The sequence below is a fragment of the Ochotona curzoniae genome, unplaced genomic scaffold (assembly GCF_017591425.1).
Source record: "Ochotona curzoniae isolate NIBS_2020 unplaced genomic scaffold, NIBS_Ocur_1.0 contig_545, whole genome shotgun sequence".
Classification (NCBI taxonomy): domain Eukaryota; kingdom Metazoa; phylum Chordata; class Mammalia; order Lagomorpha; family Ochotonidae; genus Ochotona; species Ochotona curzoniae.
This window is the reverse complement of record NW_024466467.1, coordinates 52,978-78,107: the sequence shown is the minus strand read 5'-3', so window position 1 is coordinate 78,107 and position 25,130 is coordinate 52,978. Positions and strand designations below refer to the sequence as shown.

At 45.9% G+C, this 25,130-nt stretch overlaps 1 protein-coding gene and 2 pseudogenes across 1 annotated transcript in view; all 3 read left to right on the top strand.

Moving 5' to 3' along the window:
- LOC121162832 (vomeronasal type-2 receptor 26-like) overlaps positions 1 to 954 on the top strand; it is a 32,020-nt gene extending 31,066 nt beyond the window's left edge. Inside the window, 1 exon segment of the mRNA XM_040990075.1 lies at positions 857 to 954. Within this exon segment, the coding sequence (XP_040846009.1) occupies positions 857 to 954 (98 nt within the window).
- A 1,073-nt stretch (positions 955 to 2,027) lies between these two features.
- Positions 2,028 to 15,235, top strand: LOC121162831 (annotated as a pseudogene).
- A 4,276-nt stretch (positions 15,236 to 19,511) lies between these two features.
- LOC121162830 lies at positions 19,512 to 24,956 on the top strand (annotated as a pseudogene).
- The last annotated feature ends 174 nt before the right edge of the window (positions 24,957 to 25,130 follow it).

The following is a 25,130-nucleotide window of genomic DNA, read 5'->3' as shown; positions in this document are numbered from 1 at the left end:
TCCTCAGAGGATCAGCCACACGTTCACATTGTCCCGATATTTCTCCATTAGTCTTGATATTAAAATGATCTTTTTAGAATCATTGTTGTTTTGCTGAATGCATGGCTTGTCATACACAGTTATCTTACACACGTATCATATATTGTCCATAAATTCCTCCACAAAATATTATTATCATAGATTTGTTATGCTCTTGTTGTCGTGGAACCAAGTTATCATTATGTAAATAGTCCTAAGGACATGCACTCTTCCATCGACTCATTCTATGCAAAGATTTTGCCTTTGTGGGTTTTTTTGTTTGTTTGTTTTTGTTTTTGTTTTTGTTTTGCCCTACACTACCCTTAAAAAAACCTAGTTTACATCTTCAGGTGAGATTGATAGAACCAACATTTGATCATCTTAACCTGAAGAAATCACGTCATCCACAGCAAATCACTGTCAGGAGCCGTGTACTGTAACCACACTGAAGCCATTTTGAATATAGAACTGTGGGCCAGTGGAAAACTCCCTCCTGGCTAGATGCTTGGGAAAGAAGTTATGAAACTAATCACATGCTTAGCTTCAATTGTTTCTAGCCACTGTTTCAGAATGTGATTTATGCTGTACCTGCCAACATCTTGTTACTGATTACCTATGCTATTGTTAATATGTTGGTTACTATGGTTGATATGGTGGCTGCTCAAGAACAATCGGTCTGGAGACCATGGCTTGCATCCCAGTTTCTCCTTTCCTCCCTGAGCCTTAGTTGCTAAAGAATATAAAATCCCTCAATTAAAATCAATAAACTGACAGCTTGATCAGACATCCTGTCTTGCTGTCTATTCTTCGTGTCTCTTGTCCCCCATTCTCTCCTAAGTGGTTGCAACCCTCGTGAACTGTCCTGCTGACGGGACAAATCACGTGTTGGAAAACCATCGACTATTAGTGGTTGTGAATGACTCCATTGTCCCTTAGGCTGTCACTGTCCATTTCTATGCTCTTCAGTCACACAGCCACCAATCTGCTTTCAATGTCTGTTTCTACAACGTTCACTGTACTGAATATATCCTGCCAGTCACACCAAGTGCTCTGTGACCCGTGAGGTTGGCCCTCTTTCATTTAGCATCTTCCTTTCTGGTGTCATCCACATGTTACCAAGAATCCCTTACACGTCTCACGAAGAAATAGCAACTTGGTTACATGGGTCCATTTTGTTTCTGCACAAGTAGATAGGCAGAGTGTTTGTAAATTTGTTTGGTGCGGGGTGCTGTGAATACTGGTGAACATTGGTTTGAATAGATTTTGTCAGTTCCCTTGGATACACTCCTGAAAATGGAATGGTTAGGTCCTAGGTGATTTATATTTCCTTGAAGAGGATCCAAGTGTTTGGAGCTGTATTCATCGTGTCTCTTTCCATCCTCATCGTATGTGGGCGATGCATTTCCCTGAATGACACCAGTCGCCTGTGTAGTTCTTGCTCTCCATTTCTAACTGTCATGGTATCTTACCTGGTGTATGTGAGGTGCTCCATTTGTAAATGTCATGGTATCTTACCTGGTGTATGTGAGGTACTATCTCCATGTGGCTTTGATGGATACATCTATCATTACTGATGATTAGTAGGTTTTATGCTGGTTTTAGGACATATGTTTCCCTCTAAAGAAATATCCAGCTTCTAATCCCCTTGTCAGTGGTTTTCTTTCTGTTGTTGGTGTCGTTGCTCCTACTTGTAAGCATATTTTGATGCCAGGTGATCTCTGGCATGCTTTGTGGGCATCTCCCATTCTCTGCGTGGTGTTTTCTATTTCATGATGTTGTTCATACACAAGGAGTTAGATCTGGCCACATTTTCTGAAATGTTTCTTGAAGCTTATCACAATAAATAAATGAATGGGGAAATATACTGATAGCAACATATGAAGCTATAATAGATTTCAGGTGTTATAATGGTTCAAGTAAACCTCAGGTAAATGGATGAATCTTCAATGAATTTGGTAATGTTGGAAGACTATATTTGTGCATTTTAAAGCCCTGTTTACATTGCAATCATGGTCATGAGCTTTTGTGTAAGATTCATGTATTTATGTGAATGTCAGAGTTAGAGAGACAAAGAGAGATACAGAGAGATCTTTGACCTACAGCTTCATTCCCACAAATAGCTGCTAAAGCTGGAGCTGGGCTGACCTGAAGCCAGGAGCAAGGAGCTCCTTCCAGGTCCCCCATGTGACTGCAGGTGCCCAAACACTTAGTCTGTCATCTGCTGCTTTTCAGATACACGAGTGTCTTTGTGCAGCACATGATCTCTAATGCCAGATAAGTGGTGACAAACACTTGCTTTCTGGTTTGCTCTGGAACACTTTCTTTTTGCCTTCATTTGATGATTTAATGGGGATGTTCCACAGGGGCATGGGGCCAGTGTTGCAAGGTAGAAAAAGTTGGCTTGTTGGCTTTTTTTTCTTTAAGATTCAATAATTTTTATTGGAAAGTCAGATTTACAAAGACACACAGATTGTTTTTAAAGAATATCAGCCTTTCTTTTCTAGGATTTGTGTTTTAAAAAGCGTTGGCCAGCACTCTAGAATTCTGTCAGATGCCTTCCTGTCTCCAAATCACTTTGACATCTCTGTTCCTTTTGGTTTCTTGAGGGAATCAACACAAGGAGGATCTCTTTCTTTTGATCTCTTCTCTACATAAATCCCCTTTTTAATAATAATAAACAAGTCTTTTAAAAACTGATGTATGGCTCCACAGTCATTGGGAGAGGTATGTTCATGTGCATATTTCCTCACCCAGCATTGGTGTGAGATCAGAGTGGACAGCAGAGCAAGCTGTACAGCTGCTTCCTCTTCTTCTGGACTTTTGGAGTTTTCAAGCTAGAATGTTCCTGCATGATCTCACCCAACGCCTTTCATGACCACTTGGATCATCAAAGTGGTTCCCTGACAATCTCTCTGGCCCAGATCTCATGGGCACTCCTCCCCAGAGTATTCCTGTCCATGGAATTGGATGACATGATGGCACCTGGGGCTGATGAGGATGCCGAGCAAATATATTTTCCATCTTGTGTTTTTCACCTGGATGAGATCCCACAGCAGCAGGTGCCCCAGGGTCAGGAGAGCTCCCCAGTCCTCTAGGGAATCTGAAAGGATTCAACTGCAGCTGCGAGAGTATTAAAGTGGCCCCTCCAGTACATAGGCAGCGCGCACACACACACACACATGATGCCTGCGTGCACCTGCCTCATCATGCCTGTTCCCTGCCCCTGCCTCCTAGGATCTTACACAAAATCCCTGATGCTTTCTCTGACATTTCTCCTTCTCACCCTGCAGCTTCCTTGCCTTGGCTGCCAGCCTCGTGCCCTCAACTGCTTTTATCTTGAGAATCACGGGAATTCTAAGGATGGAAATGTGCTGCTCACTGCCTTCTTCCCCATCTATTTACACACCAACAAAATGGACACCTACCATTCAGGAGAGCAGTCCATGTTCACAAGGTAGGCTACCTTTGCTTGATTCCTTTTCTTCTCAGAGGTCCCAGTGGTTACCTGTCAGGTCCCTGCAGTAGCAAGGTGAATGGAAGTGACAAGAAGTCTGTGTCCATGCACAAGCTATCCCCAGCCTCCTGCCCTGATGCGTGGGGGCCTCAGTTGGGGTCTGATGAACATAGTGCCTCTTGGTCCGTGTCTCTGGGGAGTGGGGGAAGAAGTTCTCTGTGGTTCAGGAGGAGCAGCACAGCTGGCTATGCTTCCTGTCCTCTGTGATTCATGGTCCTCATCCCTGGGATCTCCAAGCCTTGCACTGGCATGTTCTTTGTCACCCAGCTCCTCCACATGAGCTGCCCCACTATGATACTCAGAGGATACACTGGCATCTCCCTTCAAACACCTCATTTGTTCAGAAATATCAGAGCTCACAGTGCCACACTCACACATACTCATCAAGAAAGAAAATATTTACCCCTGTGTAAGATGAATGTGTTTTTATGGATGTAAATGCCTCAACATTTTAATTGGCAGTGGTGGCCCATGTGGGCACTGATTGTCTGAATTCAGTGTGTGGCCCTTATCATACTTTCTAGAAAGAAAAGAGAAAAAAGTATATATGGACACTCCAAAAGGGAGATTGTTTAGTCCACTTCCCTCTTTAGCACACTTTCCTTCCATAGCAATTGATTATAGCTATTTCTTCACATATTTCCCATTAGGATACTCTCAGACCCACATCTTTTAGGGATAGTAGTGCCACTTCCTACTCTCAAGGACTTTGGCCCATTGCTGCATTTCTTGTCGGTGTGTAAACCAACATTGCAGAACATAGGACACTATGAGCACAGGGTGGTCCCTTTGGAGATTCCCACATTTTATAGCCATGGTTCTGTGTCTCTGTGATGGTTTTGTGCATCTGAGGGAATCACTTGTTGGTGACTCCACAGAATGCTTTGTTCTGGGAAAAGTGCCTCTGAGGATTGGGGGAGTCCCTGTGTGTTACCAGGCTGACCAGGCATCAAGGGGTATCTGCTCCTGTGGTGCATGGCAGCAGGAGTCCAGCAGAGCTCTTGGGGGTGTCAGGTATAAAAGGTGAAGATGTTAACATTGGCTGGTGTTTTCACATGCTCTGCCCCTCTCTTTGCTCAGGGAAACAGTGTGTTCAGTGTCATGAGTGAACTCAGAACCACAGAGAACCCAACCCACTCAGGGGCACCAAGTCAGATAGGCAAGGGTCCAGACTCCTGGCCACATCCCACACCCTTCACAGCACCACAGCCTGGGCAGAAGTTCCCAAGAGGAGTGTTTCCACAGTCCCAAGGAACAAGTGATATAGTTCCAGCCTCAGGAGCCTCATCATCCCTACAGAGGTCAGGTGTATATCTTCCTTGCCAGCTGAGGCCTGAGCTGTGTAGAGTTGAGGAAGGAATGCTGGGGGCCTGCCTTCATGTATTGTAGTGGATGTCCAGCGCTGCCACCCTTCTTGGAAACTCCTCCCAAGGCTGTGTGCACTCAGTGTGGACAGCAGAATTCTCCAGGATACAGAATGACGATCGGCAATGGGCTACTGAAACTCCTCTCACCATGTTCTGGGAAGAAGGCATATCCCTGGTGGCCGGCAGCCATGGCCAGTGCTGCCCACTGTTTATGGCCTTACCCAGTGCTTAAGGCAGCCCAGGGTCTGTTATGTGGGATCTGCACTGAGTCCTCCCTTGGTTTTATGAGTATCTTCTTGCAGCCAAGATAAATAAGTGCTCTTCATTTCCAGCTCAGTGTGAGCTCACAATTTCCTGCTTTTTATTTGGGCTCTTGCCATTTTTAACAAACAAACAAACAAAAAAAGTCATAGGCATTTAGTTTCAAGGTGAAAGTATCTATTTTCCCATTAGTGTGCAAGAAATGGACCCAGGGCCAATACACACAGCAACAGACTTAGGACAAAGCAAAACGGAACAACCTCCCACAACCTATGGCACAGAAGCAGCCTTGAGCGAGCAATTCCCTCTGAGTTGCCTGTTCCCAGATATGTTAGTCCCAGTTAGTCCCAAGGTGCTCTAGGGGAACCCAGTGTTGGAGTGGGACCACAGTATATTCAAGTGATACAAATTCACCTTCACCCTCTGCCTGATGTGTCTGCTGTTCTGCACATTGGGACTGCAGGCTGAGGGGGGATTCGGATTCTGATATTCTACTGTGCCAAGTACACTGGTGGCAGGACACAAGGACTCTTTCTTATTGGGAAGCCTGCTAGGTTACTGCCTACAAAGCAGTTTGCAGAGCCCACTCACCCAACACACCTGGCATTTGCAGAGCTCCCCTGACCAGCCATTATGAGACCCTCACTACTTTGATTAGCATCGGGGACCTCTGCCCAGCAAGGGAAGGTAGGATTTGCCATGAGACAATAGAAACAGCTGGAATTTCGGCTGGTGCGAGACTGTGCCATGACCCTGACATTACTTCTCCTGATATGTTCTAGAGACAGGGAGGCAGGTTGAGGAATGGGGGCCTTCCCTGGGTCTCCAATATTTGTGGGCCGGTAGGTGTCTAGCAAGCTGGCTTTGTGAGCACAGTTAGGTTTCTGTGCAGAGCACATATGCACAACCTGCTGTGTGCTCTGATTCCATTGCGCAGCAGTGTGGAGATGTGTGGAGTTGCTGCTTGTTTCCGGACACAGGTGGACTGGTTCTGTTATCACTGTTGCTGTTAAATCTTTTTGATACAAAGTGATGTGAACTGTGTCTACTGTATTATCCTAGTGTGTTAGCCATTTGGTTCTATCAATTTAATCATCTGCAGCTCACTTCATTTCCATAGCAGGGCCAGCCACACTGTGAAGGAAATTTGTTGCAGTTTTCCTGGACAGCAAAGAATACCATATTCTTTCTTTGTATGAAAGTCAGAGAGAGTAAGAGACCAAGAAGCTTTCTCATTGGCTGCTTCACTCTCCAGATTCCCCTAGGAGGGTGTGCTGTGCCAGGGCAAAGGCATGATCTAGGTCCCATGTCAGGTGTCACAAATGAGTGTCAGGAACCCAGCTTCAGGCGCAGTCCCCTACGGTCTCCCAGGAAGTTTGATTCCAGGACAGAATTTGAGCTTGCCCCCAAATACTGCAGTGTTGTATCCCTGCTTCTGAGAGAGTCATGCTCCTGCTGTGTCCGATACCTCCCCTAGAAGACCACTGTTGGGACTGCGTGGAGCTCTAGTCACCACCACTTTTTTTCTTTACCAGGTTTCCGAGAAGTCACAATTGTACAAACCTGCAAAACTGAGAATGGCAAATATTATTCATTCACTCCCCATCATTGGATGAGACATGTATTTGCATTTCTCTCTTTTGTTTTGCCAGTGAAGTTTATCTGGGGGTCGTCTGAACACTTTTGTCTTGTGTTAAACTTTCATCTGTGGCCTTACAGTAGCTTCTCATTTGCCATATTTGTCCAGGGTATATGGACATAAGATCCTGAGGTCATGGCAGAGTTCTGTTTCTATACATTTCTTTCCTACCCTATTTCCCAAAACTTTGCTTTCACTGTTCACTGTGGAAGATGGAGATATTAGGGGTGCCGGCATTAGCTCTCTTCTTTCAGCTGCTGTGGGTCTGTGTTGAGCCAAGTGGTCAGCACTTCCAAAAGGAGGAGAAGGGTATCCACACACACAAGCTTACTCTTTTTTCTTTTTTTTCTCAGATTTCTCATTTTTTTTTCTTTGAAAGGCAAAGTTAATAAAGACAAGATGGAGAGAGAGAATCTTACATCTGCAGGATAGAAGAGTCACTCCCCAAATGGTCATAATGCTCAGAGCTAAACTCACCCCAAGCTGGAAGGTGTAAACTTTTTCTATGTTTCACACATGGGTACAGGATGCCAAGAACAAGAGCCATCCTCTGCTGCTTTCCAGGGCATAAGCAGGGAGCAGGATTAGAAATGAAGCAGCCAGGACACAGATCAGCATCCAGATACAATTCCTACATGGCACACAGCAGCTTAGCCTAATACACGGTGGTGCCAGCCTGAGGCATGCACAGGTTTAAGCCATGTAACCCAGTGTGAAGTCTCCTGCCCCTGTGAGGAAGCAGTTTGGTCTATAAATCAGCACACCCTACACAAACTGTCCCAGATGTGACTGGCCTTTCCACCCATTCACCTCCCTTCACCAGAGGAATCCTTGGTAGGGGGGATTGTTCAAGCCTGTCCTGTAATTGGCATTAGAGATCAAACCTGAGAACATTGGGAAGCAGCTCATTCCCAATAGGAGCAGAGATGACCAGATACGTATTCTGAGTGAAGATCATGCTATTTGAACTCATAGGGCCATCCCACCACTCACTAGACAGCACAGCTGAGCCACAGCACTTTGTTTGCAGAAATGTGAAGGGTGCAAGGACTGAACAAAGGTATCCGCAGCATGACTGTGTCACACACAGCTCAGTCCTCATGCTGTGCATTCATCTTGAGGGATGCAGCAAGTGCCCTTCCACCTGCATTCTCTTGTGGAGAGTAAGCCCACTCCTAGGAGATGCACAAGAATGAGCCCCAGCCAGTCAAACCACTTCACATGACATCAGCTAATCTTCTAGAGAGTAGTGTGAGAAACATGGCTGGGATAGCCCTGGAGTTCCTAAGTCCTGGGAGTGCCCTTGATGGCAATCATGGTGGGTATGTTTTTCCTAAAGGTCCAGGAGTGGCCATGAAGATGTTTAGGTAAGTGTCAGATGGCCATGAGGGTGGAATCTTCCCCTAAAAATCCCTCTTCCCTACATGCAGGATTCAATTCAAGAACCTCCAGTACTTGCTGGCTCTGGTGTTTGCTGTCGAGGAAATCAACAGGAACCCCCATCTCCTGCCCAACCTCACTCTGGGATTTGATTTCTACAATGTCATACACAGCAACAGGTGGACGCTGGAGAATTCCCTCACATGGCTGACAGGGCTGGACAGAGGAATTCCTAACTACTCATGCAAGAGTGGGGTCAAGGCTATGGCAGTCATATCAGAGACAAGCATTTCAGTCCAGATGGGGACACTGCTGGAACTGTACAGAATCCCACAGGTGAGGGTGCCTGGGAAGGGGAGAGAAAAAAAAACATTCCCTTGCGATGCTCTTCCCAGACCCACAGGTGTCATGGGATGGGGTACACACCATGGGCACAGTGGGTGCTCTGAGCAGGAGCATGCAGGATCCCCAGGATCCTCTCAGGCAGCACAGAACCCAACTGAGAAGGAGCTAGGGGGCTTCTCTGGTAGTATGCTTCTGATTGCTGATAACCCAAAAAGGTCTCAGAGAGAGAGAGAGAGAGAGAGAGAGAGAGAGAGAGAGAGAGAGAGAGGATGGAAATGGAAATATTCTCATCTTTCAGCACAAACCAGCCACCATAACACCTGCTATATCAGTGTGATGTCTTACAGCAGTGCGGTCACTCACATGTTGTACACATTTCTCTCCTCAGCTCACATTCGGCCCTTTGGATCCTCTTCTGGGTGACAGCAGCCAGTTTCCCTCCGTCTATCAGATGGCCCTAAAGGACACTTCTCTGGCCCTCGCCATGGTCTCCCTGATGCTGCACTTTGGCTGGACGTATGTGGGACTTGTTATCTCAGACAAGCAGGAGGGTATGGCATTTCTCTCCGATCTGAGAGCAGAGATGCAGAAGCACGGCCTCTGCCTGGCCTTTGTGGAGGTGATCGCAGTGTTTCAGATCCAGCCTTCCCCGGCAGCTAGGCACAGAATGCCCACCCGAATCAGCAGCTCATAGCCAGTGTAGTCATTCTCTTTGGTGACACAGGATCTCTCACGTATGAGAACTTTCAGACATGGCAGTCTCTGATAACATGGAAGATCTGGGTCACCAACTCCCGCTTGGACTTTGCTACCGGTGAGCAACATTTCCTGTTGCATTCCTTCCATGGCACCCTCATCTTCTCTCAGCACCACCACGAGATTCCAGGATTCCGACACTTTTTGCAAACAGCCACCCCTGCCAAGTATCCAGAAGATGTTTACCTTGCCCTGTTCTGGTCTCTGGCCTTTCACTGCTCCATTTCCAATGCTGACTGCAGGACGCTGCGGGGCTGTCCCCCAAATGCCTCCCTGGAATGGCTGTCCTGGCAGGATTTTGACATGACAATGAGTGATGGGAGTTACCACATATACAACGCAGTGCATGCCATAGCACATTCCCTGCACAAGATGCATCAACGTGATTCAGAAGTACAGCCAAGGAGGCCTAGGGGGAAGACAATGGCATCCCCCTGGCAGGTATGTCATGTTCCTCCAGCTGATGCATTTCCCAGGAGGAGTCCTGCTTATGGAGAGTCCCTTCACAGAGGATCCTTGCTCCCATACATAAGTAATACTGCAGGCATGCAGTGTTTGGGAGATACAGGGACAACTTGACAGGTTTCTATCACCAGACACTTGCCATTGACTAGGTAGAAGGTTTTGTGTCAGGACCAGGGCTGTTGTTCCAAAGAGCTCAGCTTCCAGTCCACTCACTGTTGATGTATCAGGAACCCTGACTTCAGAACAAAGCGTTCACATTCAGCTTTCAGGGATTGAGCCCTCTTCATCTCCAACAGTGCTGAGGACCCCAGTGCCCAGTGGGCATGAAAGCATCTTCTGCCCACTTCATCTCCTGACAATTGCCACATGCAGGTAACATTGTGCAAATAGGCCAAGATAGATAACTGAGGCTTCACAAAAGAGAAGTGTCAAAAACCTCCAACCTGCTGGTGTTTGATAGATCGTGTCTTGGGTTGTTTTTCCTTTTGATTGACTGGAGGCTGATGTGATTAGATAAAGTTCTCTGTTGTGGTCCTTGGTAGAGTTCAGTTCATGGGGAAGCCATGGCCACAGACAGAAGCTTGGTCCTATGTGAGTCCTGTGGCTTCACACATGGCCCTTTCTGATAAGATGATGCATTTTTCTCAGTAGATGCACCCCTTTCTCAAGAACCTCCAATTTACAAATCCTGCTGGCGACCCTGTGAACTTGGACCAGAAAAGAAAGCTGACTGCAGCCTATGACATTCTCAACTTCTGGAATTTTCCTGAAGAACTTGGCCATAAGGTGAAAGTGGGACATTTCTCGCCCTATGATCCTCCAGGCCAACAGTTTTCCCTCTCTGAGGAGTTGATAGAGTGGGCCACGGGGATCACACAGGTGAGTTCATCATGATCTTCCACCACAGTTGGAATGTGACTGTGCCCCATGACCTAAAAAATGTCCTCAGGGGTTTCAAACCACTCCCTGTGCACTTGTGTATTCCATCAGGCTCTTGTGCTTGCTTGGATGGAAAGTAAACACAAATGCTCCTTTGTTTGTTTTCAATCTATTTCCCAGCATACAGGCCACAGGGTACACACTCAGTGTATAAGAAACTGGGTATTCACAATTGAACTTTGCAGGTTTCCCAAACTCTAAAGCACTCTCACAGGATTGTTTTTCTGACCAGCCCCACCCAAGATCAACAGATGCTTCCATTCCGCAGACCCCACACTCAGTGTGCAGCACCAGCTGTGGCCCTGGGTTCAGGAAGACTGCCCGCGAAGGGGAGCCTGCATGCTGTTTTGATTGTATCCCCTGTCCAGACAACAAGATTGCCAATGAGACCGGTAAGCACAAGACCACCTCATGAAGATTCCATATCTGTCTTTGCCATTCTTCCGTTTCCACACAGAAATGTCAACTAGTAGGATAGGGCTTTGGAGAGAATTCTTCTTCCTTTGAATAGTTATTACTTTTCACCGAAGTCCGTGAATGGCCTTGAGCCTGTGCGGGTTCCCGGGCTGCTTCTGTTCCATGTGGGAGATCCAATGGGAAATGGCTGACCTGAAGTACTTGGCCTTCGAGGACAGTCAGATTTCCAATGACCTCCTTAGTAGTTGGGACATGGCCCTGGGCATCCTTTTTGATGAAGTGTCCCAAGTGTCCGTTGCTTCTGCAATGAAGAGCACTTGGGAGGCCTCGGGGGTTCTCGCTGGAACCAGGAGCACATACCTCTCTCATCCTGCTTTGCCATGGGGCCCCCTCTTGGTCTCTGAGGTAAAAGACCATGGTGACCCCTTTAAGAGGATATTAGGGCACATTCAGGTCCAATTTGTAAGTCTCTAAAGTTCTATCTTAATGTCCAGGGCAGTTAAGAATCTGTTATCTATATCATCTATTCTTCTCTACATAGAATCTAATGGAATATATTTAAAGTCATTCCTCAAGCATTTTAAGAAGCTGGGGGATTTTCTCTGTGGCTCTTAATCTCAGATGTTTAAATCAAAATTAAAGATTCAGCTTAGCACACCTAGAAAAGTAGATCGGTGATAGCACACTCAACAAAGACCTTGGAGATGGGATGTGAATGTGAAGGAGAGTAAAGAAAATCTAGCATCATCATGTGGCAGTTTGATTCTTTCACAGATCAAGCAAAAATTAGGAACCACTGTGAAGTTTCATCAGGAAAAAGAATAAGATTACTGACTCTCTGTATGTGTGTGTGTGTGTTGTGTGTATGTGCGTGAGTGTGCATCTTACATGTTCATTTCTGTGTGTGTGTATGTATATTCTTGGGGTCCTTTCATGTGGACCAACGCTGCAGGGATTTCTGTAAAAATATTTAAAATATTCATATTAAATAATGTTGATAGCTTCTCACAATATGGCATACAACACAGATGATATCCAAAAATTCCTGTGGAAAAAATTATGAAATATATCAATAAAGCATTTGAAATTGAGGTAGCCACGGGCCCGGCGCGGTGGCGCCGTGGTTAATGTCCTCGCCTTGCACTCCCGGGATCCCATATGGGCACCAGTTCTAGCCCGGCAGCCCCACTTCCCTTCCAGCTCCCTGCCTGTGGCCTGGGAAAGCAATCGATGATGGCCCAAGGCTTTGGGACCCTGCACCTGCATGGGAGACCCAGAAGAGGCTCCTGGCTTCAGATCGGCATAGCATTGGCCGTTGTGCTCACTTAGGGAGTGAACCATCGGACGGGAGATATTCCTCTCTGTCTCTCCTCTCTGTATATCGACCTTTCCAATAAAAAAATAATAAAAAATAAATCTTAAAAAAAAAAAGAAATTTAGGTAGCCTCACAGCTGTTAAAAAAAACCCATTTGTGATATTTGTGCTGTGGTCAGCAGTTTTCAGGTGACTTTTAACTTTCACAAGGGGAAGAATGCTGGTTCTCTCAATTTCACTTGAGAAGGGGAAAAATAGGTTTGTTCATTGAGTAGCGTTTGTGTAGAATAATCAATTCACAACAGGTCACTTGGGGAAAATGAAGTTTGCAAGACACTGTTCTGGAAAATAATTGCACACATCCCCAAAACAAACAACAAAACTGCCTTCAGCTGTGTTTCCTAAGAATGTTGCATTGTGCCCAAATCAGTACACATCCCAAAATTCAGCATGTTGGTCCCTTAGTTAATGGTGCTAATAGCACAGATGCCGGGAAAATGATTTCATGAAGTCAACACTAATCTGGGATTGATGAAAAAAACACCTACAGAAACTTCTCATGAATTTCTCAAGAGAAGGGACAATTTCACATAACAAAGAAGGTCATTTGCAGAATGTCACTGCATTCTGTGCCTAAAGCTAGAAAAAAATGGTGTATAAAGGCACTTATTGTCATTGTGAATTGCAATCACACAGAAGGCTGTACTTGAACAAAATAGCCCAAAAGGAAGAATGGCTATTCATTGGAAAGAAAGTTGCAAAAGTAAGTATATCTGTAAAATGATATTCGGGTGGTGTTATTCAGGCAAATCTGGGTATTAGCAATTGTGTTCAGTAGCATCTGAATCCAAGATTAAATGATATAAAGTTCATTTCAACCTACCAGTTCTGATGCATTGGAAATCAGAGCTTCAAAGGATGACATGTACAGCCCTGGAAGTATGAAATGCCCCCCAAATCAAACTGAATCTGTGTTGAAAGGTTTGTAAACTTGGTAGGGTAATGGAGCAATACAAAGACAGGAGGATGGAGACTGAGATCCGGGGAGTGACAACGCATATCCAAGGCTGAAAACACACAAAGGTGGAAACGTGGCAACAGGCTGCCAGGTGGCTGACATGGGTGATGTGCTCACAGGAGACATTCTAGCGTGTTCTGTGAGGGAGGGACTTTCACGGGGGTGAGCCTGACATGCTTATGTCTGTCTAGAAGTTGACCAATTTCTTTACCATTAGTGCCGGCCCCTAGAATGTCAACACAGGTCATCACTTCACAAGATGCTCCATTTGAAATATTTATGTATTTACAGAAAGCAAACACCCTTCACACTATCAGGAAACAGATCTGGGAGCTGATTGTTCCAGACTATGCACATTCAATATTCATCCTACTAGTATATTGCTCTTCCCGACCCATGGCTCTTACAAAAGCTTCTCTGGTGCCTTGTGTGCACGGAAGTAGACAAGCAGAAACTGAACCCTTGCTCTCCAGCAGCCCATGGTGTTAGCTTGCCTAACCCTGGTTGGTTGGTTAGGATATGAGACCAGGGAGGGTAATGCAGCATTAACATAAGGCTGGAGGGAGCAGCCTGCTCATGTCTCATGTGAGGGTGCAGCAAGAATGTATCATGAGCAAGAATGTGAATGTGACAAACACAGACAATAGCCTCCACCTCATTACTAAAATAAAAACTGTTTTCATCAGCATGCAGGTTACCTAAGGGGAGAAAGGAACGGCTTTTTTTCTAACAATGAGTAAAGTGGGCATTCATTATCACTTGTTCCATATCCTTCATTGGAAGGCCCAAGCTCCAACAATTAGGGACAATTGACGAGAACAGGCTGAAGGAAGGGCCTGTGAACCAGCACTGGATGTGGGATAATAGTGTCACAACTTTTTCGCCAGATATGGACAAGTGTATGACATGTCCTGATCACCAGTATGCCAATGCAGAGCATGGCCAATGCCTGGACAAACAAGAGACTTTCCTGGCTTTCAAAGATCCCCTGGCAATGGCCCTGGCCTGCACAGTTCTGTCCCTCTCCATACTCACAGCTGCCATCCTTGGAGTCTTTGTGAAGCACCAAGAAACACCCATCATCAAGGCCAATAACCACACCCTCAGCTACATCCTGCTCATCTCACTCCTCCTCTGCTTCCTCTGCTCCTTCCTCTTCATTGGCCGTCCCAACACAGCCACCTGCCTCCTAAGACAAATCACATTTGTCCTGGTGTTCACAATGGCTGTTTCTGCTGTGCTGGCCAAAACCATCACTGTGGTTCTGGCCTTCAAGGCCATGAAGCCTGGAAGGACCATGAGGCGATTGCTGGTGTCAGGAGCCCCAAACGCTGTCATTCCCATCTGCTTCCTCATCCAACTGACTCTCTGTGCCATCTGGCTGGCAATATCTCCTCCCTTTGTGGACACAGATGCACACTCTGAGCATGGACACATCATCCTCTTGTGCAATGAGGGCTCCATCACTGCCTTCTACTGTGTGCTGGGCTTCCTGGGCTCGTTGGCCCTGGGCACCTTCACTGTGGCTTTCCTTGCCAGGAACCTGCCTGGCACATTCAATGAAGCCAAGTTCCTGACGTTCAGCATGCTGGTGTTCTGCAGAGTGTGGGTGGCATTCCTGCCTGTGTAGCATAGCACCAAGGGGAAGGTCATGGTGGCAGTGGAGGTCTTCTCCATCTTGGCTTCTGGTGCAGGTCTCCTGGGCTGCATCTTTGTCCCCAAATGTTATATCATTTTCCTACAGCCTGACAAGAACTCTCTGAAAAGATTCGGGAACACTTTTTGCAGGAGCAGCTCCTAAGGTTCTCCCTTATTTTGGGAATTGCAATTTAAAGCTGACACAACTTTGCCTCTCATCTTACATATTAAGGTGACTTAGCACATTAGCAATCACGTTTGTCTCATTTTTAAAACAGATAAATTTCACTGTCTTCCCCACTGGGCATTCAGCAATAGAAAAGTATTCCATTTTGGACTAAGTCAATACAAAGCTGTTCATTTCCGTCTAGTTTCCTAATTTCTAACTGTTCTTTCCCCAGTAAAATTGAAATTAAAATGATATTTTCAGAATTGTATGGTATTTTTCTGAATGCAAAATTTTGTTATACTCAGTTATTTTACTCACAAGTAATATATTGTCCATAATCTCCTTAACAAAATATTATGATCATAGATTTGCAGGTTTTCCTTGTTGATGTAAATATTCCTAAGAACATGTAATCTTGCATTTATTCCTTGAGTTTATTGATTTTTTTCTTGTGACTTTTCAGTCCAATGTTACTCTTAGAAAGCCAATTACTCATACCCAGGTTAAACAGAACCAATATGTGGTTATTTCAACCTGAAGAAATCAAGTCATTGAAATCAGATACTGTGTTGTATAGTTGTGAAAACATTTGTTCTAAAATGCCTTCATTTCAGCTTCATTTGATGATTTAATGGAGATGCTCCACAGGTGCATGGGGCTAGGGTCTACAAAGTTCTGTACCTAAACTGATGACACATGTCTTGCTAGAGTTATAAGCCAGTTCAGACCATCCAAAAAACAACCAAGTTCAGCAAAATCATGCTTCAACGCTATAAATTGCTAAATATTAAAATGAAAATATACACAAGACAGCTGAATAGTAATCTATAGCCATTATGAGGTGTATAGAACCTGGTTGAATATAAAGCAAAACTTAAATGTCTATGAAGAAGTCACAGGATGCAGTTGAGAACCTGCACTTTCCTATTAACTAATTGGTTAGTTAATATCATGTCAATTAATGCCAAAATGTTGTAAATTGTTTTTGATGTTATATTGGGGCTTTTAATTGATTGGGATGATACTTTGCCAGCTTTACCTTCAGACCAGAGATGGTCTCACCAAGAAATCATTGAACTCACTAGGACAATAAGATGCTGGGCTTTATGCTGGGTAAATATTTCCAATGAAATAACCTCAACTGAATTTGAACTATGGTAATGCAACAAGTTGGAGAAATCCACCATGGGGAGAGGATTTGGGGAGAGGTGGGGGTAATCCCAGTGCCCATAACACTGTGTCACATAATGCAATATAATTAATAATAATATAAAAAAGTATCATTTTGAAAAAATTCAAATGTTTTTACTGGAACATGGATTTACAAACAGGACAAAGATTTTTTTTCTCTTAAATCTGACTTTGTTTTTAAAATTTGAACTTTTAAAATCCATTATCCAGCATTCTAGAATTCTCTCAGATGTCTTCCTATCTCTAATATTTTTTGGCATCTCTGCTCATTACTGCCTTTTGAAGAGTAAAACAGTAGAAGAAAAATCTAGTTCTCTTTTTCTTCTTTCAGAAAATCTCCTTTCCAATAAAAACAACATCAACAATAACAACAAAATAAGCCTAAAAAAAATAAATTTCTGGCTTGACGGTAACTGCAATGTGCTTGGTGATATTTCCAAACCCAAACTGTTGTGAGATCATAGTGGATATGAGTAAATTTTTTGCAGTTGCTTCGTCCATTTCTGGACATTGTGGAGCATTCCAAGTTTTAGTGTTCCTGTATGAACTCACCAAATACCGTTCATGCCACCTGGATTATCAAAGTGATTCCTTGACAAAGTCTCTGGCCCAAATCTCACAGGTACTCTTCCCGGGACCTTGGCTGACCATGGAGTTTGACCACAACTAGCACTGGGGGGTTGTGGGGATGCTGAGCAAACATGTTTTCCATCTTGTGTTTTTTAGCTGTAGAGATCCTACCCCAGCAGGTGCCCCAAAGACAGGAGGGCTCCTCATTGCCCCAAGGGGTCTGTAATGAGTCAGCTTCAGGACTATTAGACTGGCCACTCCAGTCCACAGCAGCTCTCTCTCTCTTTCTCTCTCTCTCACACACACACACCTTACACATGCACCTGCGATGCTTTGCCAGTTTCCTGACCCTGCCTCCTAGGCTTTTGCACAAACTCCCAGATGCTTCCTCTGCTATTTCTCCTTCTTATCCTGCAGCTTCCCTGCCCTATGTGCCAGCTGCTGGGTGACCACTACTGCTTTCATATCATGGACCCAGGTGATTCCACGGATGGAGATGTGCTGCTGGCTGCCTTCTCACCAATCTGCTTATACTTTATAGAGACAGGCCTGATTGATCCTGAAGATTACCTCGTATTTAAAGGGTAAGTGTCCTTTGGTTTATACCTTTTACCTCGGTTGTCCTAGTGTTTACTTGTCAGGGCCGTAGAAGCAGTGAGGGGAATGTACTCCCTGTCCCTGGGCAGGCTATCACTGGACTCCTGCCACAAGCCATGCTGGCCTCGGCTGCAGTTTGATGAATACAGCACTCATGCTCTATATCTCTGAGCTTTTGGTGAAAAAATAATGTGTGGTGGGAAGAGCAGTGATGCTGGTTGCACCTGCTGTCCTCCACACGCCACTGTCCTCAGCCCAGGGCTTTCCCAGCCCTGCACTGGCACCCACATACTGTTAGTCACCCAGGTTCTCCACACAGTTTGCCCAATGTTTCAGCTCAGCACTACACACTGAGGGATTCCCTGTGGGTGACCCTTACTGAGGAATGATGTTTTGCTCAGGTGGTAGCTGAGAGCACACGTTGAATATACAGATATCATTGCTGGTTGGTGTGCTTGAAGCCTCTAACCTCTCTTAGAGGAACAGTGGGTCCACTGCCACAAGTGGACTCGGAACCACAAAAAACCCAACCCACTCAGGGACAGCAAATCAGAAGAACAAGGGCCCAGTCCCCTGGCGAAGCCTTTCACCTTTCACACCACGGCAGCCAGGGCAGTAGTTTGGGAAGACGAGGGTTTCCACAGTCCTAAGGAGCAGCTGATGTGCTTCTGACCCCAAGATACTTGCCATCATACAGAGAGGTCAGGAGGCCCTCCACCTCTGCCCCTCAAATCCCTGAGCTGTGTTGAGGAGAGAAAGAAACGTTGGGTGCCTACCTCCATGGAATAAATTCCAAACACTGCAGCTTCTCACGAACCCCCCACCCCAGGCCATGTACACTCAGGATGGACAGCAAAATTCTTCTTGACAGAGTCATCTTAGGCACCAGGACACTGAATCTCCTCTCATCTTGCTCTGGAGAGAACGCTTCCCTGTTGGCCAGCAGTCAGGGCCAGTGTTGTCCACTGCTAAAAAAAAAAAAAAAAAAAAAAAAAAAAAAAAAAAAAACCTTATCCGGTGACCCCTGCAGTCCAGGCTCTGCTGTGTGGAATCTGAAAATGGAAACCCCTGAGGAGTTTGTGGCATCTTGCTGCAGCAAACATAAGTGAGATGTCTCTATATCCAGCCCTGTGGAAACTCTGTGTTCCTTTTTCTGTGAACTCTCTTCCCACTGTGAGGGAGCAGTTGCTTCTATGAATCTTTGCACCCCTACACAAGGTCTCCCAGAAGTAACTGTCCTTTTCATGCATTAAACTCCCTTAACCAGAGGAATCCTTAGTGGGGTAATTGTTCAAGCCTGTCTCATAGTTGACATTAAATATCAAACTTGAGAACTTGGAAGAGGCAGCTGTTCCCCAATAGGTACAAAGATGAACAGATGTGCTTTCAGAGTGAAGATCAGCCTTTTTGCACACACAGCATTATACCAGCACAGCATAGTCAGTGTGGCCAAGCCACATAGCTTTGCAAAGTTGTGGAGCATGACAGGCCTGGTGGTAGCACCCACAGCATGGCAGTTTTACAGTGTAGAGGGCAGTCTTCACATAATGTACTCAGCTAATAGAGGGATGCAACATGCACCCTTCAGGCACTGGCATGTAGAAAACTCAGTCCATTTCTAGGAGACCCTCCAGAATGTGCACCTGCCGGCCAAAACGCCTCCCATGACATCAGCTGATCTCCCAGCGAGTACTGTGTGACCCAATCCAGGACAGCAGTGGAATTCCTGCAAGAAATATCCATGATAATCTGGGTGGTCGTGATGACCATCAGGGTGGCCGTGAGTACCATTACCTGGACATCTTAGCCCCAAGCATGTGATGACCCTCAGGTTGGACCTCTCCTCCCTAATGATCCCTTCTGTGTCATGTGCAGCTTTCAGTCCTAGAACTTCCAGTACATGCTGGCCCTGATGTTTGCTATCGAGGAGATCAACAGGAGCCCCCACATCCTGCCCAACCTCACTCTAGAATTTGATCTCTACAATGTCATGCCCAGCAACGTGAGGATGCTGAAGAATGCACCCATGTGGCTGACAGGGATAAACAGAAGCATCCCTAACTACTCATGCAGGAGAGGGGCCAAGGCTGGGGCGGTTCTATCAGAGACCAGAATTTCCATCCAGATGGGGATGCTGCTGGAAATGTACAGAATCCCACAGGGGAGGGTGCATGGGGAGCAGAGAAAATGGAACCCATTCCACTGTGATGCACTTTTCAGAACCATAGGTGTCATGGGATGGGGTACACACCTTGGGCACGGTGGGTGCTTTGAGCAGGAGTGTGCAGGTCCCCAGGATCCTCTCAGGCAGCATACAGCCCAACTGAGAAGGAGCTAGGGGGCTTCTCTGGTAGTATGTTTCTGATGGCAGTTGATCCACAAAGGTATCCAGCAGACAGAAGATGAAAACTTGAGCAATTCTCATCTTTAAAACACACTGGACAACTGCTATATCAATGTGGTGTCTTTCAGCAATGCGGTCACACACATGTGTTGTGCAATTTTCTCTCCTCAGCTCACATTTGGTCCTTTGGATCCTCTTCTGAGTGACAGCAACCAGTTTCCTTCCGTCTATCAGATGGTCCCAAAGGACACTTCTCTGACCCTCGCTGTGGTCTCCCTGATGCTGCATTTTGGCTGGACGTGGCTTGGACTGGCAATCCTGGATCACCAGAAGGGTATCTCATTTCTGTCCGATTTGAGAGCAGAGATGCAGGAGCATGGCCTCTGCCTGGCCTTTGTGGAGCTAATACCAGTCAATGACCACTTTGTTCCTTCAGCAATTCTAAAACAGCCAACCAGCATCATGATGTCCTCAGCCAATGTGGTTGTTCTGTTTGGTGACACAGAATTATTTATTAAGCTAATCTTACTGTTGATGAGATCTCTGATAACATGGAAGGTCTGTATCACCACCTCCCACTTGGACTTTGCCACCCATAAGCCAGACTTTCTGCTGCATTCCTTCCATGGCACCCTCATCTTCTCTCAGCAGTGCAGCGAGATCTTTCATTTCCAAACCTTCCTGCAAGCAGCAACCCCTGCCAAGTATCCAGGAAACAATTACCTTGCCCTGTTCTGGTCTCTGGCCTTTCACTGCTCCATTTCCAATGCTGACTGCAGGACGCTGCAAGGCTGTCCCATAAATGCCTCCCTGGAATGGCTGCCCTGGGAGGATTTTGACATGACAATGAGCGAAGGGAGCTTCCACATATACAATGCTGTGCATGCTCTGGCCCACTCCTTACACAAGATGCATAAACATGCATCAGAAATGCAACCATTAGGGCCTGAAGAGACTGTGATGATTCCCAACTGGCAGGTGTGCCATGTTCTTGGGCTGGTTGGTGCTCCAGTTGATGTGTTTCCCTGGGGTCACCCTGTATGTGGGAGACTCCTGCACGTGTATATTGGGAGGTAAAGGAATAGTTGGGCCGAGGTTTCCATCATCAAACAAGTGTCATGGACCAGGAAGAAGGCACTGGATCAGTACAAGGGCTCTCATACAAAGAACTCAGACTTCAGTCCAGTGGTGTTGACATAGATGGTATCTGGGTTATATTATGCATTGCACAAACTGTTATTGGGAATTGAGCTCTGTCCGTGTCCAGTGGAGCTCAAGAATCCAGTGCCCAGGGGGCATGAATATTTTCTTATTATCTGCTCACGCTAGGTGGTGGGTTACTTTCTTCTGCTGACCGTTGATGCTACACACAGGTACATTGAATAAATAGGCCAATGTGAATAGCTTAGACTTGACAAATGAAAACCATCAAAACCTGCCCCCTGCTTGCTGCCGGGTAATGGGCCACGTGTTTCTCGTTTTTTTTTTCTGTTTGGGGAGTAGCAATGATTGAATGGAATTCTCTGTGTTCTTTCTTCTGTGTGATGCAGTTCATGGGGAGGCAGTGGTCACAGACAGAGACCTTGTCCTGCTTTGATCCTGAGTCATCTCATCTGGTCCTCTTTCTCATAGGATGATGTGATTCTTTCAGGAGATGCACCCCTTTCTCAAGAGCCTCCAGTTTATAAATCCTGCTGGCAACCCTGTGAACCTGGACCAGAAAAGGACGCTGCTGCAGCCTATGACATTCTCAACTTCTGGAATTTTCCCCAAGGGCTTAGCCATATGGTCAAAGTGGAACTTCTCCCCCTGTGATCCTCCAGGCCAACAGTTGTCTCTCTCTCTGAGGAGTTGATAGAGTGGGCCACGGGCATGACACAGGTGAGTTCACCATGTGGCTCCATTTGCAGACTCTGACACCATCAGGATGCAGGCCTGTGCTCTATGATATCAGAATTAAGTTGTGTGGCCTTAAACCACCCCCTCTTGCAGTTCAGCGTTTTTTCATGTTCTCATCCGCTGAAGGTTGGAAAGTATACACAACTGTTCCCTGCGTGTTTTGAATCTATTTCCCTGCCTCCAGGCATACACAACATACCATACCCATAATGTAATGGAAATCTGGTGTCTATAATTGAAATTTCTTGGTCTCACAAACTGTAAAGTGTCTCCTGGGAGGAGTGTTTTCCTGACCAGCCCCACCTGTGACCAGCAGATGTGTCATTTTCCTTAGACCCCACAATCAGTGTGCAACACCAGCTGTGGCCGTGGGTTCCAGAGGACCACTCGGGAGGGAGAGCCCACCTGCTGTTTTGACTGCACCCTTTGTCCAGACAACGAGATTGCCAATGACTGGAAAATGAACATCCTCCTTACAGAGAACTTTTACTCCTGTCCTTATGGTTACACAGCTCCTTCAAAGAATGACCAATATGTGGGATAATACCTGGGATGAAATTCTGCCTACCTTCAGAAAGCAATTGCTTTTCATAATTATGAATAATCCCTCTTAAGTAAGTAAGTAATTATGAATAATCCCTCTATCAAGTAAGTTGCAGTGTGTTTTCTGTTATCAGGAACACAAACAGGAGATTGAATGTCACAGGAAGGATGATGCAGGTGACATACAGGCTGAAGTGTGGCATAAAACATGAACAAAGCAGCATGTGTGAAAGGGGCAGACAGACCACTAGGATGCTCTAAGTGTACATAGCAATGTAGATCAGTGATCGTGCACTCAGCATAGACCCTAGTGAGAGGACGCGAATGAAAAGGAAAGTGATGAGTATCTAAGATAGAGTCTAAAAAATAGTGTGAGCTGGACTCTTGCACAAAATTAAGAACCACAGAGATGATGAGTTCTGGAGGAATTGATAATGTTACTGCCCATATCTCTGTGCTGTGTGTGTGTGTGTACATTTGCTCATAAATCATAAAAACACCTGTGCATTTGTGTGTGTGTGTGTGTGTGTGTGTGTGTGTGTGTGTGTGTGTGTGTGACTGTGCACTCTCAGGACCTATTCATGCAGAACAAAGTTTCAGGGATCTCTAGCACTTCTCTCTAATGTCAATGTGAAATCATGCATGTAGATTTGTTGAACACACTGAAGAATCTGCATGAAATTGAGAATCCTGCAGAGAAACACACCTGTAGGCGTCCAGGTGATTGACATGTGGAATGTGATTCCAGTACAAGTTCCAGTGTGTTCTGTGAGGGAAGCATGTAAAAGGAGCTTCCCTGGTCCCCTTCTGTTGGTCTGGAAGGTGACCAGTTGCCTTACTCACAGTAATTTCCAATCAGTGTTGGCTCTTACACGTTGTAATACACATCAACCCTTGGGAGATGCTCTGCTCTGAAAGATGCATGGTTTACAGAATGTGAATAAAATCCACATTATCAGCAACAGAGAACAGGGTTTTTACCTTACTCTGCTTCTCACCCATATTCCCCAAAGTTTTCTAGTGCATTCCTTCATATACGTGTTACAACACCTGCTCAGGCGCTTTCAGAAATGGACACTGAACACCAGCCCTCACCCCTCTTCATCTTAGAGTCGGGACATAGGTGATTGGTTGAGGAGGTTATGAGAGAAGTGAGGGAAGTATACTGTTATAATAAGGCATGAGGAGACTGCCTACTCAGGCCACATATGAGGATGCACCAAGTGTGTACAGTGTGTAAGAACATGGGACCCTTGAGCTCCAGGAACCTCCCTTGCAAATTGGAAGACCATGCCCAAAGAATTAACAGAATTCATAATGAATATGCCCAGAAAAATTTTTGTAAAGCAGCATGAACTGAATCAGCAGACCTCATAGCAGTGTGAGAACACAGTGTTCTCATTAGCACACAGGCTACCAAGGGGGATGACAGAATGGCTGATTCCCAAACAATGAGGAAGTTGGGCATTATTAATAGCCACTACTTGCAGATCATTCATGGAAATGCCATGTCTCCTTAACAACAGGGACACAAAACCAAACAGCTCTGAGAGAGGGGCCCGAGTATCAGAGCCAATTAACTTTACATGGGCTGAAGGCATCTCTCCGTTCTCAACAGATACAGACAAGTGTGTGACATGTCCTGATCACGAGTATGCCAATGCAGAGCATGGCCAATGCCTGGACAAACAAGTGACCTTCCTGGCTTTCAAAGATCCCCTGGGAATGGCCCTGGCATGCACAGCTCTGGCCCTCTCCATCCTCACAGCTGCCATCCTTGGTGTCTTTGTGAAGCATCAAGACACTCCCATCGTCAAGGCCAATAACCACAACCTCAGCTACATCCTGCTCATCTCACTCCTCCTCTGCTTCCTCTGCTCCCTCCTCTTCATTGGCCGTCCCAACACAGCCACCTGCCTCCTAAGACAAATCACATTTGCCCTGGTGTTCACACTGGCTGTTTCTGCCGTGCTGGCCAAAACCATCACTGTGGTTCTGGCCTTCAAGGCCATGATGCCTGGAAGGACCATGAGGCGATTGCTGGTGTCAGGAGCCCCAAATGCTGTCATTCCCATCTGCTTTCTCATCCAACTCACTCTCTGTGCCATCTGGCTGGCAACATCTCCTCCCTTTGTGGACACAGATGCACACTCTGAGCATGGACACATCATCCTCTTGTGCAACGAGGGCTCCATCACTGCCTTCTACTGTGTGCTGGGCTTCCTGGGCTCATTGGCCCTGTGCACCTTCACTGTGGCTTTCCTTGTCAGGAAGCTGCCTGACACGTTCAATGAAGCCAAGTTCCTGACGTTCAGCATGCTGGTGTTCTGCAGTGTGTGGGTGACCTTCCTGCCTGTGTACCAGAGCACCAAGGGGAAGGTGATGGTGGCTGTGGAGGTCTTCTCCATCTTGGCCTCTGGTGCTGGGCTCCTGGGCTGCATCTTTATTCCCAAGTGCTACGTAATTCTCATAAAGCCTGAAAAGAATTCTTTGCAAGTTTTAAAGACTACAAGAGATTCTAGGAGAAACAGGCTGACTGTCATGTTATCTAGCAAGCCCTTGTCACCATGATCGCCTATCATGCCCCTGACAGCCACCTGCTCTGAAGAGGCAGCCACTGGAGCATTGAGCTTCAGCCCTTCTGGAAACCCAAGCATGGAAACAGTCTTGCACCAGAAGCTGTCCACATACAAATGCATTCAACTCATTTCTACAGTTTCCCTTATGCTGCCTATATTTGAAGTT